This window comes from Oncorhynchus masou, chromosome 32, assembly GCF_036934945.1.
Source record: "Oncorhynchus masou masou isolate Uvic2021 chromosome 32, UVic_Omas_1.1, whole genome shotgun sequence".
NCBI classification, from domain to species: domain Eukaryota; kingdom Metazoa; phylum Chordata; class Actinopteri; order Salmoniformes; family Salmonidae; genus Oncorhynchus; species Oncorhynchus masou.
The window spans coordinates 14,609,089-14,624,170 of NC_088243.1; the positions used below are offsets into that span (position 1 = coordinate 14,609,089).

Consider the following 15,082-nt stretch of genomic DNA (forward strand, 5'->3'; position numbering starts at 1 on the left):
TTCAAACAACCCCTCCACCCCCGTCTCCCCTTACTAATAGTGAGCGTGTAACTTTCAAACAACCCCCCCACCCTGTCTCCCCTTACTAATAGTGAGCGTGTAACTTTCAAACAACCCCCCCACCCTGTCTCCCCTTACTAATAGTGAGCGTGTAACTTTCAAACAACCCCCGCACCCTGTCTCCCCTTACTAATAGTGAGCGTGTAACTTTCAAACAACCCCCCCACCCTGTCTCCCCTTACTAATAGTGAGCGTGTAACTTTCGAACAACCCCTCCACCCCCGTCTCCCCTTACTAATAGTGAGCGCACAACTTTCAAACAATCCCCCCACCCTGTCTCCCCTTACTAATAGTGAGCGCGCAACTTTCAAACCATTCCTCCCCCCGTCTCCCCTTACTAATAATGAACGCGCAACTTTAAAACAATTCCCCCCGTCTCCCCTTACTAATAGTGAGCGCGCAACTTTCAAACCATTCCTCCCCTCGTCTCCCCTTACTAATAATGAACGCGCAACTTTAAAACAATCCCCCCTGTCTCCCCCTTACTAATAGTGAGCGCGCAACTTTCAAACCATTCCTCCCCCCGTCTCCCCTTACTAATAATGAACGCGCAACTTTAAAACAATTCCCACCGTCTCCCCTTACTAATAGTGAGCGCGCAACTTTCAAACCATTCCTCCCCCGTGTCCCCTTACTAATAATGAACGCGCAACTTTAAAACAATTCCCCCCGTCTCCCCTTACTAATAGTGAGCGCGCAACTTTCAAACCATTCCTCCCCCCGTCTCCCCTTACTAATAATGAACGCGCAACTTTAAAACAATTCCCCCGTCTCCCCTTACTAATAATGAGCGCGCAACTTTCAAACAATCCCCCCGTCTCACCTTACTAATAGTGAGCGCGCAACTTTCAAACCATTCCTCCCCCCCGTCTCCCCTTACTAATAATGAACGCGCAACTTTAAAACAATTCCCCCCGTCTCCCCTTACTAATAGTGAGCGCGCAACTTTCAAACCATTCCTCCCCCCGTCTCCCCTTACTAATAATGAACGCGCAACTTTAAAACAATTCCCCCGTCTCCCCTTACTAATAGTGAGCGCGCAACTTTCAAACCATTCCTCCCCCGTCTCCCCTTACTAATAATGAACGCGCAACTTTCAAACAATCCCACCCCGTCTCCCCTTACTAATAGTGAGTGCGCAACTTTCAAACAATCCCCCCGTCTCCCCTTACTAATAGTGAGCGCGCAACTTTCAAACAATCCCCCCCGTCTCCCTTTACAAATAGTGAGCGCGCAACTTTCAAACCATTCCCCCCACTCTCCCCCCAATCTAGGAAATTCTGACGATCATGGCAAAGTTTAAAGATATTTTTTTACGAAAGTGAAGAACAGTAATGTTAAGAGTAAAGTAGGACGCCCAGGTTTCAACTAGGAGATAAGATAGTTTCATGAAAGGAGTGTATACAGTGCCTTGCAAAAGTATTCATCCCCCTTGGCGTTTTTCCTATTTTGTTGCATTATAAGATGAAATTTAAATGGATTTTTATTTGGATTACATGCAATGGACATACACAAAATAGTCCAAGTCCACTCTCCGCCAATAATTACATTTAGAGGATTGGAGGACTCTATATTAATATCTTACGTTAGGATCTGTGAGAATATCTGACATTATCTAAGGGTCTTTTATATAATTCAAAATTAATTTATTATAATAATCACTTTGTTAAAGGGTAATGATATTTAGGAGAGTTTGTTTTCATTTAACCTAGAGTGAGCAAGAAAAAGGCTTCTATTCAGTCAACACACATCTCAGGAATATGGCATATTTGAACAAGTAATTCATTATGGATCCATAACTAAATAAACATCAGCATTTGAAAGAGTATTTTTATCATTATTCTATTTACGAAAGCATAGTTGCTAATGAAGAAATACAATACTGTACTGTATTGGGGTGGCAGGGTAGCCTAGTGGTTAGAGCGTTGGACTAGTAACCAGAAGGTTGCAAGTTCAAACTCCCGAGCTGACAAGGTACAAATCTGTCGTTCTGCCCCTGAACAGGCAGTTAACCCACTATTCCTAGGCCGTCATTGAAAATAAGAATTTGTTCTTAACTGACTTGCCTAGTTAAATAAAGGTAAAATAAATATGGATAGTAAAGCAATTTGAAGATATAAGCCAGCTGCATTGTTTTTTTAGGCTACTGTGCAGTCTGACAAATAAACATAGAATACAGTACCGTAATTTCTGGACTATAAGGTGCTACTTTTTTTCCCACGCTTTGAACCTCGCAGTTTATACAATGACGCGGCTGATTTATGGATTTTTTTCCGCTTTCACAAGATTCATGCCGCCAATAAACTGAGCACCGTCACATAATGTGACGTAAATCGAGCGCGCTCAAACTTCCCATCATTCTGATTACGGTAGTCATTTTGTCACCCCTCATCATGGCAAAGACAGAGAAATGCATATGATGCAGCTTTCAAGTTGATGGCGATCGATCTGGCTGTTGGAAAAGGAAATAGAGCTGCTGACAGCGTGGAGCATTGTCAAAAAATCCACTATCATCAACGGGTTTCAAAAGGCTGGACTGCTGCGTGTTGAAGAGGGCAGCGATCCAACATCGGATGAAGCAATTCTGAGGCTATTTCACTCCAACACCAAAGGAGATGACTTCAGTGGTTTCATTGCACAGGAGGAGGAAGATAGTGACCAATGACTTTCTTGGTAGGCTACTGTTTACTGCTATTTTAATTATTTTTGTTACAAGCCGTGTTTCGTTTAAAAGCCTATTTATTTTTGTTACAAGCCGTGTTTCGTTTAAAGGCTGTGTAAAGTTAATTTGCTTCAATGTACCGGTAGGCACCTGCGGCTTATAGACATGTGCGGCTTATTTATGTACAAAATACATATTTTTTTTAAATTCAGTGCGTGCGGTTTATATTCAGGTGCGCTTAATAGTCCAGAAATTCCGGTACATACTGTAGTAAACATGGGAAATGCCTAATTCCTTACATAAGGGAGAGCAGGCCATGTCCAGACTTTCTCGGTGACCTCAAGTACTCATTAACTGTCTTTTAATGCTTTTTCGGGTTGCATCAGTCATGGATGGAAACTTCTGAGACACCGTATTAACGATGATCACCCGGAGGTTCACTGGTAAGCCACATTTGCCTCGAGATCCATCCATTTGTATTCTGTGCCCAGTCGAGGTAACTCTCTTCGATTACACATCCTTGGAATAGCAGAACAGCATAACGGTCCGGGCGGCCCTTGCTGTGCCTGGTGAGCAGTTGGTCAAGTTCTGTTGTCAGGGCTTTCAGCAGGAACGGAAAATCTACTGGAGACATTTCAAAAATACTGGTAGACTTGGGGATTTTGGTCACGGACAGTGCTATTCACAAACACTATCATCGGATGCCTGTTTTACGCCGAACTCTGAAGTCCAGGAAAATTAACAGGTACAGTAGGCTACCATATTTTAATGTAGGCCTAATAATGATAAAAAATAATGCTTAAATAAATCGACTGCTGATCTTTACTGTAGGCTGCACATTTTCACATTGTATTTCATTTCCAGTGAGACTATTCAAGCCATCGACTCACTGATGAATGAAAATGACGAGCGATCGGCAAAGGCCATCTGTAATCTGCTGGCATCACGGCACGACATCAACATCGCTCTAATTACAGTCAGAAGACAGTTAAAGAAACTTGGGTGGACTTACAGAAAGGCTTAGTAAGAAATTTTATATATATATCTTTTTTTAATTATCAGAACATTAACCAGGTGTGTTCGCTTGTTTTGTACTGTCCTGTAGTTTCGACCCAATGATTCATCTGACAAAGAACTTTGCGCTCTGCAGGCCCAGGCATGGATCAAAGCTGGCGAGACGTTCAATAATGTCATCGTCACAGACTAATCAACCGTGGCCCTTGAGCAATTTGCTCAAAATTGCTACAAAAAAAAGGAAGATCAAACAAGCCGAGTCCCAAGCATCTGCTCAAACTCCATGTGTGGGGGGCAATTTCTTGCCAGGGACCAGGCCCATATTTGACTTTTGATGGTGAGTTTGGCTATTTGCAAAGCAAAAGGTACATCAAATATTGTAGGCTACAGCTCACAGTGTTCCACAATAATTCACCTTGCCTCCTTTTTCAGGTATGGCTCAAGATTTATTTTTCTTTCTTTGAGGAAGAAATCCTTAGGAGATATGCTGGACCCTGTGTCAGAGAGGTGTTTCTGGGGCCACATCGTTTCTTTCAAAGTAGGATTATAGCCATTTTTAATTACATTTAGGCCTATTTACATGTATATTTCTATTATTGTACCTAATTTTGGCTGTTAGGCTTGTCTTTATTTCTTCTCCAGATGCAGACTATGACCCAAAACACACTGCCGCTTGGGTTTGCATTGCAAATAAGGGCATAAACTGGGTCAGGACGCCAGCAGAGTAAGTAGACCTTTATGTAGTAAAATAAAGGTTAAATAAGACCTACAACACCTTCGGTAGGCCTACAGTATATCTAAAAAATATATTTTTCATCTCTACATGTAGGTCTCCTGATTTTTAAACCCGATCAAACTTGTTTGGCATCAACTGAAAACATTAATCCGTAACTCTGACAAGTCGACAAGCACAGATGAACTGGTCAAGGCCATCGAGATGTTTTTGGCTTGAGAAATTGACGATACAACAATGCAACAAATACATTGATAATCTCAGCAAGGTTTTACCTGTGGTTTTGGAGCTGGGTGGAAGTGCGACTAAAATGTAGTTTATATAAACATCCGCATTTGAATGTCTTTTTCTTGTTTATTTTATTTTATTAACAAAAGCATAAAGATGTTGCTGAATAAATACTGTACTGCTGTTTGTTAGAAATGTAACACTTTAGAGTACTTAAGCATCATACGTTGATGGATTTTCACAACAGTAGCCGGGTTATACAAAAAGTCTTGTTCTGCTAATAGGAAACATTAGCATGATGGGCCTCACCTGCTACATTTGTGAAAAACAAGTGTTTGCAAACCTGTTTTCAAAATGCCTCCGGTTGTCCATCACTACTGTAAATAAAATCACATTTTGTTTACATTCTTTGTGTCACTCATAATTTGTATCTACCTTTCCAATTACTTTTAGAGTTTGGGATTTACAAATGTGCGCTTTTTAATATATTTATTTAATTATTTCACCTTTATTTAACCAGGTAGGCTAGTTGAGAACACGTTCTCATTTACAACTGCGACCTGTCCAAGAATAAAGCGAAGCAGTTTGACACATACCACAACACAGAGTTACACATGGAATAAACTGACATAGTCAAAAATACAGTAGAAAAAATCTATATACAGGCTTTTATTTTCTTGAAATTATTGTTTTATGTAGGATGCTACATTTTTGACAAATTGTAAGTAGGCCTAATAAAGCCTCATAGCCTCCCTCAGCCAGTGAAGTTATTTTATATAGGTCTAGGCTCCGAAGAAATAGACTCTAATTAAGCACACTTGGTGTTTGTAAAGTCTAATTAAAATGAATTGCTCGACTGGTGTAGGTTTTCGCCATCTGTTGATGTGCAACACTTGCATAACAAGCTAGCTATATTTTCAGCACCAGCCTACCCCAGCACCAGCCTACCCCGGCCAATGAAGGCCTACCCCGGCCAAACCCGCTGGGCCAATTGTGCGCTGCCCTATGGCACTCCAAATCACGGTCGGATGTGATACAGCCTGAATTCAAACTATATTTCTATAAAAAAAATTTTGTTTGTTCATAACAATAACCGTGTGTAGGTAGTTGTGGAAAGATGGACACCAATTATTTGTTACAAGCTGGGGGGGTTCACACCTTGCTCGGCTATTAGACAATTCTTTAGTAAAGGTTGAATAGTCTATTGTTCAGCTAATAGCCCTCCTGCTATGCTTGTGAATAACAAATGATAATACTTTCCCCCCTTTCCACATGTTAAAGATTCCAATAGATAGTGTTTTTAGCACTATCGGCCCCAAACCCAGTTAATACCTTTGGGCACAGTTGATAGCGTGCTGGACTTCGGGCTTGAATGTTGAGGGTTCGAAACCTGCTCCCTGCTTGTTTCATGACATTATTATGCAGGTCTCAGAGCAAATAGCCTGGATTGTTACTCCCATCTCATTCCTCGCTCTCTTCCATGTGTCATTCAGCATGCTTGTGAGCGTGCTGGCAGGATGTACTGTTTTTTTATTCTCTATATATGAATTACACAGTCGTGTTTCTAGTCTATTGCATAGCTACAATGTGTAATCATTGATGTCCCAGGAGCAGGAGTGGTAAACACTGTTGAAGTGTATAATTGTAGTACATACATGCAGACACAGCACCATTCACAGAATGGAGTTTGATACACTGGTCACCATAGCAGCACCCACGTAGCATGCGAACCAGCAGGTACATCTCAATGGTCACTACCAAAGCCAATTCTTCCTTTGGCCGGCCTTTCCTTCCAGTTCTCTGCTGACTGGAACGAACTGCAAAAATCACTGAAGCTGGAGACTCATATCTACCTCACCAGCTTTAAGCACCAGCTGTCAGAGCAGCTCACATATCACTGCTCCTGTACATAGCCCATTTGTAAATAGCCCATCCTACTACCTCATCCCCATACTGTATTTATTTATTTATCTTGCTCCTTTGCACCCCAGTATCTCTACTTGCACGTTCATCTTCTGCACAACTACCATTCCCGTGTTTAATTGATATATTGTAATTACTTCGCCACCATGGCCTATTTATTGCCTTACCTCCCTTATCCTACTTAATTTGCACACACTGTGTATATACTTTTTCTACTGTATTATTGACTGTATGTTTGTTTATTCCATGTGTAACTCTGTGCTGTTGTATGTGTCGAACTGCTTTGCTTTATCTTGGCCAGGTCGCAGTTGTAAATGAGAACTGGTTCTCAACTAGCCTACCTGCTTAATTAAAGGTGAAATAAAAAATAAAAACACCTGGTATTGGATATGACAGAAAAAAAACTTTGCGATTTTCGTAAATTAACTTCATGACAAAAAAATATGCACAATCGTTTGTCTCTACAGTACATTAACTAACATATTCCTCTCAATTGTACATTTTTTGCTTGACTCGTTATAACGGCATAACTGCTTACATTTGCCTCCCCGTAATGTTTTGTCAGCCATCTATGCTGAAGAAAGCCCCCTGGGAGGGGTGGCTCTGTGTGAAATTCGTCTTTGGAATCACTCGATATGATTGGTCATATAAAAACCTTGGGACCCAAATGCATAATGAGTGCTCTAACTCCCCCTTCTGGTGCTCTGGAGCAATGAAGCCGTGACGCTGGGTACCTCAAGTCCCGTGGCATAAGCTCACAACTTTTTAAAGGAGAAACCACTGTATTTGTAGTTGTTCACATATTCTAAGTCAGAACCATCCAGAGTAGTGATGCTGGCCACAGCGATCAGTTGAAGAGCATGTATTTAGTTTTACTTCCATTTAAGAGCAGCTGGAGGCCACGGAAGGAGTGTTGTATGGCATTGAAGCTCGTTTGTAGGTTTAACACAGTGTCCAAAGAAGGGCCAGATGTATACAGAATGGTGTCGTCTGCGTAGAGGTGAATCAGGGAATCACCAGCAGCGGGCCTCCCGGGTGGCGCAGTGGTTAAGGGCGCTGTACTGCAGCGCCAGCTGTGCCACCAGAGACTGGGTTCGCGCCCAGGCTCTGTCGTAACCGGCCGCAACCAGAAGGTCCATGGGGCGACGCACAATTGGCCTAGCATCGTCTGGATTAGGGAGGGTTTGGGCAGTAGTGATATCCTTGTCTCATCGTGCACCAGCGACTCCTGTGGCGGGCCGGGTGCAGTGCGCGCTAGCCAAGGTTGCCAGGTGTACGGTGTTTCCTCCGACACATTGGTGTAGCTGGCTTCCGGGTTGGATGCGCACTGTGTTAAGAAGTAGTGTGGCTTGGTTGGGTTGTGTATCGGAGGACAAATGACTTTCAACCTTCGTCTCTCCTGAGCCCGTACGGGAGTTGTAGCGGTGAGACAAGATAGTAGCTACTAACAATTGGATGCCACGAAATTGGGGAGAAAAAGGGGTCAAATTCAAAAAAATAAAAATAAGAGAATCACCAGCAGCAAGAGCGACAATTGATGTATAAAGAGAAAACAGTCGGCCCGAGAATAGAACACTGTGGTACCCCCATAGATACTGCCAGAGGAACTCTATCTGAGAAGTAGTTGGTGAACCAGGTGAAGCAGTCATTTGAGAAAACAAGGCTGTTGAGTCTGCCGATAAGAATGAGGTGATTGACAAAGTCGCAAGCCTTGGCCAGGCCGATGACGACCGCTGCACAGTACTGTCTTTTACCGATGGCGGTTATGATATCGTTTAGGACCTTGAGCGTGGCTGAGGTGCACCCATGACCAGCTCAGAAACCAGATTGCATAGCGGAAAACGTACGGTGGGATTCGACATGGTCGGTGATCTGTTTTGTTAACTTGGCTTTCGAAAGAGAAAGGCAGGGCAGGATGGATATAGGTCTGTAAAAGTTTGGGTCTAGGCGTATGACTGTGGCAGCTTTCCAATCTTTAGGGATCTCAGACAATACAAAAGAGAGGTTGAACAGGCTAGTAATAGGGGTTGCAACAATTGCGGTGGATAATTTTAGAAAGAGAAGGCCCAGATTGTCTAGCCCAGCTGATTTGTAGGGGTCCAGATTTTGCAGCTCTTTCAGAACATCAGCTATCTGGATTTGGGTGATGTAGGGGGGGGCTTCGGCAGGTTGCTACGGGGGTGCAGCGCTGTTGGCCTGGATAGGGGTAGCCAGGTGGAAAGCATGGCCGGCCGTAAGAAAAATGCTTATTGAAATTCTCGATTATCGTAGATTTATCGGTGGTGACAGTGTTTCCTAGCCTCAGTGCAGTGGGCAGCCGGGTGGAGGTGCTCTTATTCTCCATGGACTTGTGTCCCAAAACGTTTTGGAATTAGTGCTGCAGGATTCAAATTTCTGTTTGAAAAAGCTAGCCTTAGCTTTCCTAACTGACTGTATATTGGTTCCTGACTTCCCTGAAAAGTTGCATATCGCGGTGGCTATTCAACGCTGATGCAGTACGCCACAGGATACCTGGTTCTTTCAGCTTACTGTTTGATGAAATAACACACATGACTCGAGGGAGCCAGAGATCTAGATAACCAGAAGAAAGAAAAAATAACGTACCCTGACCCAACCATTCTCCTCCTGCTGGCTTTCGCAGGTTCTGCCATTACTCTCCTGAAGTGGCCGGAAATAGGCTATACGGGGAGTTGGCAACGTTTGTCATGTGGAATGCCAATTGATATTAACATTTCTACCGATCTGCGTGCCAGTTCTGGTTTTCATATGCACATTTTTGTAGAACAGTTTCATTTAATTTATAATGTCTTATCTCAAAATCAATGTCACGTGGTAATCAAATTTCTCTCCAAATCTTAACTGAAAATGATAAACCTAAAAAGTAAATATGTAAAAATAGCCTACAAAAAGGCAACAAATAAAAACATTGTACAAAATATCCTGATAGTTACTTTAAAAAATCCTATAAATAACATTGGCTACACATGGCCTGTGTGCAAGGAACTAGAAACGCTGTATCAATGATCAACTTCAGTCAGCCTCAAGCTTGCACTAGCAAACTTCCATCATTGTATAAAGTATCCTGGGCCCTCAGTTTCCTGCTCCAGTGAGCTCAGGACAGACACAGCTGTAGGCTATTTGCGCAAGGGATTAGAAGCAGAGCTTGACATTGGCAAGGGCTCACCAGAGTGGAGCATCTCAAATGTTGTACTGTTTGAGCTCCTGTTCCTCTTATAGAATATTAGCACAGAAGTATTGTGGAGCTCCTACACCTATATATAAACAGTACCATCACCCAAGTCAAGCACTGATAAGAAGTAATCAGGTAGGCCTGTTTATTACGTTTCCACTGGATCACGCTGAGTGGTTATGGAAAGGGAGGGGGCTGGAAAGATTTCTCCAATAAATTGAGGTACTATTGTCATTCTCAACGGATATAAAAACATTGTTTGTTTGCTTGCTTTTTGAGGTGAAGAAAACATTACTTTGAGAAGCTCCACAGCTTAACGTACCATTGGTGTGGTACGTTAAGCCAATCAAAAATACTATCAAATACCCAAATTGACACATTTTATATGCAAAGGTGTCATCCAAGGTGGCTACTTTGATGAATATCAAATATAAAATATATTTTGATTTGTTTAACACATTTTTTTGGTTACTAAATGATTCCATATGTGTTATTTCATAGTTTTGATGTCTTCAATATTCTACAATGTAGAAAATAGTAAAAATAAAGAAAAACCTTGAATGAGTCGGTGTTCTCAAACTTTTGACCGGTAGTGTACTTATGCGTAATCAGGTGTGCGTCCTTACTCAACATTGACAGGAGCACTCCAAACAAAAGACAATGACTAAATTGAATTGAAAAAGACAAAACTCAGAAATGGACTGAAATAAACAAAAACTTGTTTCTCACAAGTTTAGCATAATTTGTGGGCTCTGCGAACAGTGTGTCAATTCCGAGAATGAGAACGGTATGACTGGAATAATAACATATTGAAAGCATTAACATAAATGACCTTAACCTTTTTTCACTGAGATGAGTGCAAATATATATATATATATAGTGCCTTGCGAAAGTATTCGGCCCCCTTGAACTTTGCGACCTTTTGCCACATTTCAGGCTTCAAACATAAAGATATAAAACTGTATTATTTTGTGAAGAATCAACAACAAGTGGGACACAATCATGAAGTAGAACAACATTTATTGGATATTTCAAACTTTTTTAACAAATCAAAAACTGAAAAATTGGGCGTGCAAAATTAACCTAATATAATGGTTTGTATTTTATTTATATATGCATGTATGTTCTCTCTCGGTATGGCGTTAGAGAGACTGGCACACCATCCCATTCCCTAAGTAGTGTACTACCTTTGACCAGGGCCCATGGGGGCTCTGGTCAAAAGTAGTGCACTCTATATGGAATAGAGTGCCATTTGTGATGCAGTCAGTGAGAGGCAGTCAACCGCCTTATAACCAGCAGCAAATGTGATCACTCAATAAAAATGAGGGCTTGTGCTGGCTGAGCTGAAATGACTGCTGGTATTGGTTGCAGCTGTGTTGAGCAGCGGTAGTCGGGGCAGACGTGGGGTCTTGATTTTAGGGCGGCAACAATGTGTTGAAAAGCTAGTGGCCATCCAGAATTTAGATTACCCTCCCATTCCACCGCCCTCCCTCCTCCACTCCCCTCAGGCCCACACCAGAACTCTCCCATTTCCTCCCATCAAGATGTCTGTGCTCTCATGTATTTTCCCCTTCTTTTTAGGAAGGAAAAATCTTCAGCTTCTCAAGCCCTGCCATTACAGCCAGTCAACTGCATAGAGGTAAAAATACATTTTACCATAAGCCTGACATATGATAGTTAGCCTTAATCTAGGAAACAACAGTTTCATCTGCTTTTGTGCAATAGGTCTGTCAATGGTTTTAATGTTAAGGGGGTTGTGTTGTGTGTTTCTCTGTACAGCTCCTCTAGTTGAGATGAAGCCTAGAAGAAGTCCTGCCTGGCCCATCACAGAGTATATGCCGCTACCTGTAAGTATACATTTCACTTGTGTGAATATCATGTTTATTATTGATCATGTCTTGTCAATAATATTAGTAATTATTGTATTACTGGTAACATCATGCTGTCGGTTGCTTCCTGAACAAGTTAGCTTTAGAGGAGGAGAAATATTCAATGATTTATTATTGGTCATGTCATCCAATAATATTAGCAATTATTGTATTAGGGCAATTCCATGGTGACAGTGATGCTGAGACTCAGCTTTTTCATTATACGATGTATGTCAAACAAAAAACATTTATTTCAAAGTTTAACAAACCATACAACTCTATGCACAAAGACCACTTTTAACAATTTACACTGACATTTTTACAAAAACACGTTTACTTGAAGAACAGTGCAGATGCAAAGTTTGCTAACAGAATGATAGCACAAACAGCACCAACCGTCATTCTGTTACCAAAGTTTTCATCTGCACTTAGTCTGCATCACTGTTACTGTGGAATTGCCCATAATTAGCAGCGTCATGCCTGCATGCTGTCTGTTTCTTCCTGAACCAGTTAGCTTTAGAGGGGGAGATTGATTCAATTATTTATTATTGATCATGTCATTCAATAATATTAGCAATTCTTGTATTATTAGTAACATCATGTCTGCATGCTGTCCGTTTATTTCTGAACCAGTAAGCTTTAGAGGAGAGGAATGATGAAATTAGATAAAAAATAAAGTGGAAGAGTGGAGGACCGCACCCCCCAGCATCCCCCAAAAGCAGCATGGCAGGACTCCAGCTGGTCACCCCCGCCTCCAATCCCATGGGGCCTTTCTTTGGTCTCCCGTGGCAACAGGAGGCCATCCACGACAACATCTACACGCCTAGGAAATATCAGGTGAGGAATGAGCAAGTAGTCCAGCTAACAATTGAGAGAGGAGAGTGCATTGAGGAGAGTGCATTGCGTTGTATGTAGACATTGGTACATTGCGTTGTATATAGACATTGGTACATTCATCAACATTGATCTTTCGCTCAATAAACTGCGAACATTCGTCAGTGTGCAGCATCTATCTTTTATTTCACAAGTTTATTCATTTGTAACCACCAGTGCATTTATTTGTATAGTTATAGTGCACAACGTTTGAAACTAATGACTGACCTCATCTGTCCTGCCAGGTTGAACTTCTTGAAGCAGCTCTTGAACACAATACTATTGTCTGCTTAAATACTGGCTCAGGGAAGACTTTTATTGCAGTACTCCTAACTAAAGAGCTCTCCCACCAAATCCGGGGAGATTTAGTCGAACAAGGGAAGAGGACAGTTTTCCTGGTGAATGCAGGTAGCTACATTTAAAGACGCAGATAAATGTACTATTTGGTGCATCCCATTTCTTCACACTTTTCCCAAACTGTGCATGTGCACTCCCTGTCATGAATTTAAAAGCATTAGATTGGTGTAAGCATTGGTTGGAGGAAGTTTCACCATTGTTAAATCCATTTCAGGCAGAGTGGAAGTGCACACTTTAAGGGGAAGGGTGGAGAGTCACAATGCAGCCTTTTTATACGTGTGAACTTCTAATAAGTGGACATCAATATGATTGAGACCATGATTCTTCTGTTTTCCCCTATTCTGTTCCATGGTAAATAAAGCATCGTCTGTGATTCAGCAAGCAGCTAGTGTTAGGACCCACTCTGATCTCCAGGTTGGAGAATACATGTGTGTGGAGAAGACCTCATCATGGTCCAGGGAAAAGTGGAGCCAAGAAATGATTGAAAATCAGGTGCCGTTCATTGAACCAACTTTCTGGAAAATTACCAATTGTCATAAATTTTCATATAATTCTAAGTAATTGCCAGATTAAAGTACCTATTGTCATAAATTTTCATATAATCCTAAACAATTGCCAGATTAAAGTACCAATTGTCATCAATTTTCATATAATCCTAAACAATTGCCAGATTAAAGTACCAATTGTTAGAGTTCTTTCATGATAAATACCAATGGTAATTCTACAAAATAAAACATTAACAAAGTTTTCTCCCCTCAATTTCAACAATTTAGAAAAAGAACACTGATTACCCTCAGTGTTTTGTCTATAAGGGGAGAAATTATTAATTGTGTCCATCACAGAATACTGTCTCACAACTATAATCTATTCTTCGAGGCAATATGCCATCCTCCACTCACTCTATCCATCGTTTCTGTTCTAGGTGCTCGTTATGACGTGCCATATCTTCCTGCATGTGCTGAAGAGTGGAGTGCTGCCACTATGGAAACTCAACCTGGTGGTGTTTGATGAGTGTCACCTGGCAATCACGGACCATCCCTACCGGGAGATAATGAAGGTACATTTACTATCTGTTCTACGTAGCTATGCATTCAACTGCCGCTTGAAAGCCAAGTACGTACTCTTCCTTCCCTGTATGGAGAAAGCCAAGGCCTTGTGGAGATTGGAGATGATTAATTATATTGTTCCACATTTTGTAGATGAGGAAAGTGTGGTCAGTCAGCCTTCATTATTGGACCCCATTGGAGGCTGGTCAATGTTTTTGTAGTTCCCTTGATTTAGGCTGGCTCAGTCTTCCTGTCTCCCATTTCTTTGTTCCCAGTGATGTGCTTGCCTTCTCTTCATCTCTGTTTCGTCTATCTCTCCTCTGTTTCAGTAATGTGTGGGCTGTGTCTATCTCCTGTTTCAGCTATGCGAGGGCTGTCCGTGCAGCCCTCGGATCCTGGGCCTCACTGCATCAATTTTGAATGGTAAATGTGACCCGTCTGAACTGGAACAGAAGATCCAGAACTTGGAGCGGATCCTGCGGAGCAATGCAGAGACGGCTACTGACCTTGTTGTCCTTGACAGGTAATTCTACACATCATGGCCTGTATTCACAAAGCGTCTCAGTGGGACTGCTGATCTGGGATCAGGTACCTCCTGTGCACATAATCTAAGGGCTCGATTCAATCCGTATCGTGTAAGTTCAGCTGTATAGCGCAATTTAAATTTTAAGGTAATTTCCTATTGAGCCGACATATGCAGCGTTTACCATGAATGCTATCGGGGGAACATTGCCTTTAGATTTAAAATGCACTGAACTTCTGGGTACCGATTGAATCGAGCCCTTACTTATTATGATTGAAAATGGAACATTTAACTGTGTTGTGTGTGTCTCAGATATGCCTCCCAGCCCAGAGAGGTGGTACTGGACTGTGGACCCTACCTGGACAAGAGCGGCCTCTCAGAGCATCTACTGAGCGAGCTGGACGAGGCTCTCCACTTCCTCAACGACTGCAACATACCTGTGCCTCGAGAGGACAGAGACCCCACCTTCATATCCAAACAGGTCTGACCCCATCTTCATATCCAAACAGGTCTGACCCCATCTTCATATCCAAACAGGTCTGACCCCACCTTAATATCCAAACAGGTCTGACCCCACCTTCATATCCAAACAGGTCTGACCCCAC

General features: G+C 42.0%; 1 protein-coding gene across 1 annotated transcript in view; it reads left to right on the plus strand.

The window, feature by feature from the left end:
* Positions 1 to 15,082, plus strand: part of LOC135525623 (endoribonuclease Dicer-like) — a 68,338-nt gene that overhangs the window by 8,340 nt on the left and 44,916 nt on the right. Inside the window, exons 2-9 of the mRNA XM_064953353.1 lie at positions 11,392 to 11,449; positions 11,590 to 11,657; positions 12,312 to 12,515; positions 12,797 to 12,959; positions 13,270 to 13,400; positions 13,831 to 13,965; positions 14,317 to 14,477; positions 14,790 to 14,958. Of these exons, the coding sequence (XP_064809425.1) occupies positions 12,402 to 12,515; positions 12,797 to 12,959; positions 13,270 to 13,400; positions 13,831 to 13,965; positions 14,317 to 14,477; positions 14,790 to 14,958 (873 nt within the window). The 5' untranslated portion in view covers positions 11,392 to 11,449; positions 11,590 to 11,657; positions 12,312 to 12,401. The remainder of the gene's footprint in view (positions 1 to 11,391; positions 11,450 to 11,589; positions 11,658 to 12,311; positions 12,516 to 12,796; positions 12,960 to 13,269; positions 13,401 to 13,830; positions 13,966 to 14,316; positions 14,478 to 14,789; positions 14,959 to 15,082) is intronic.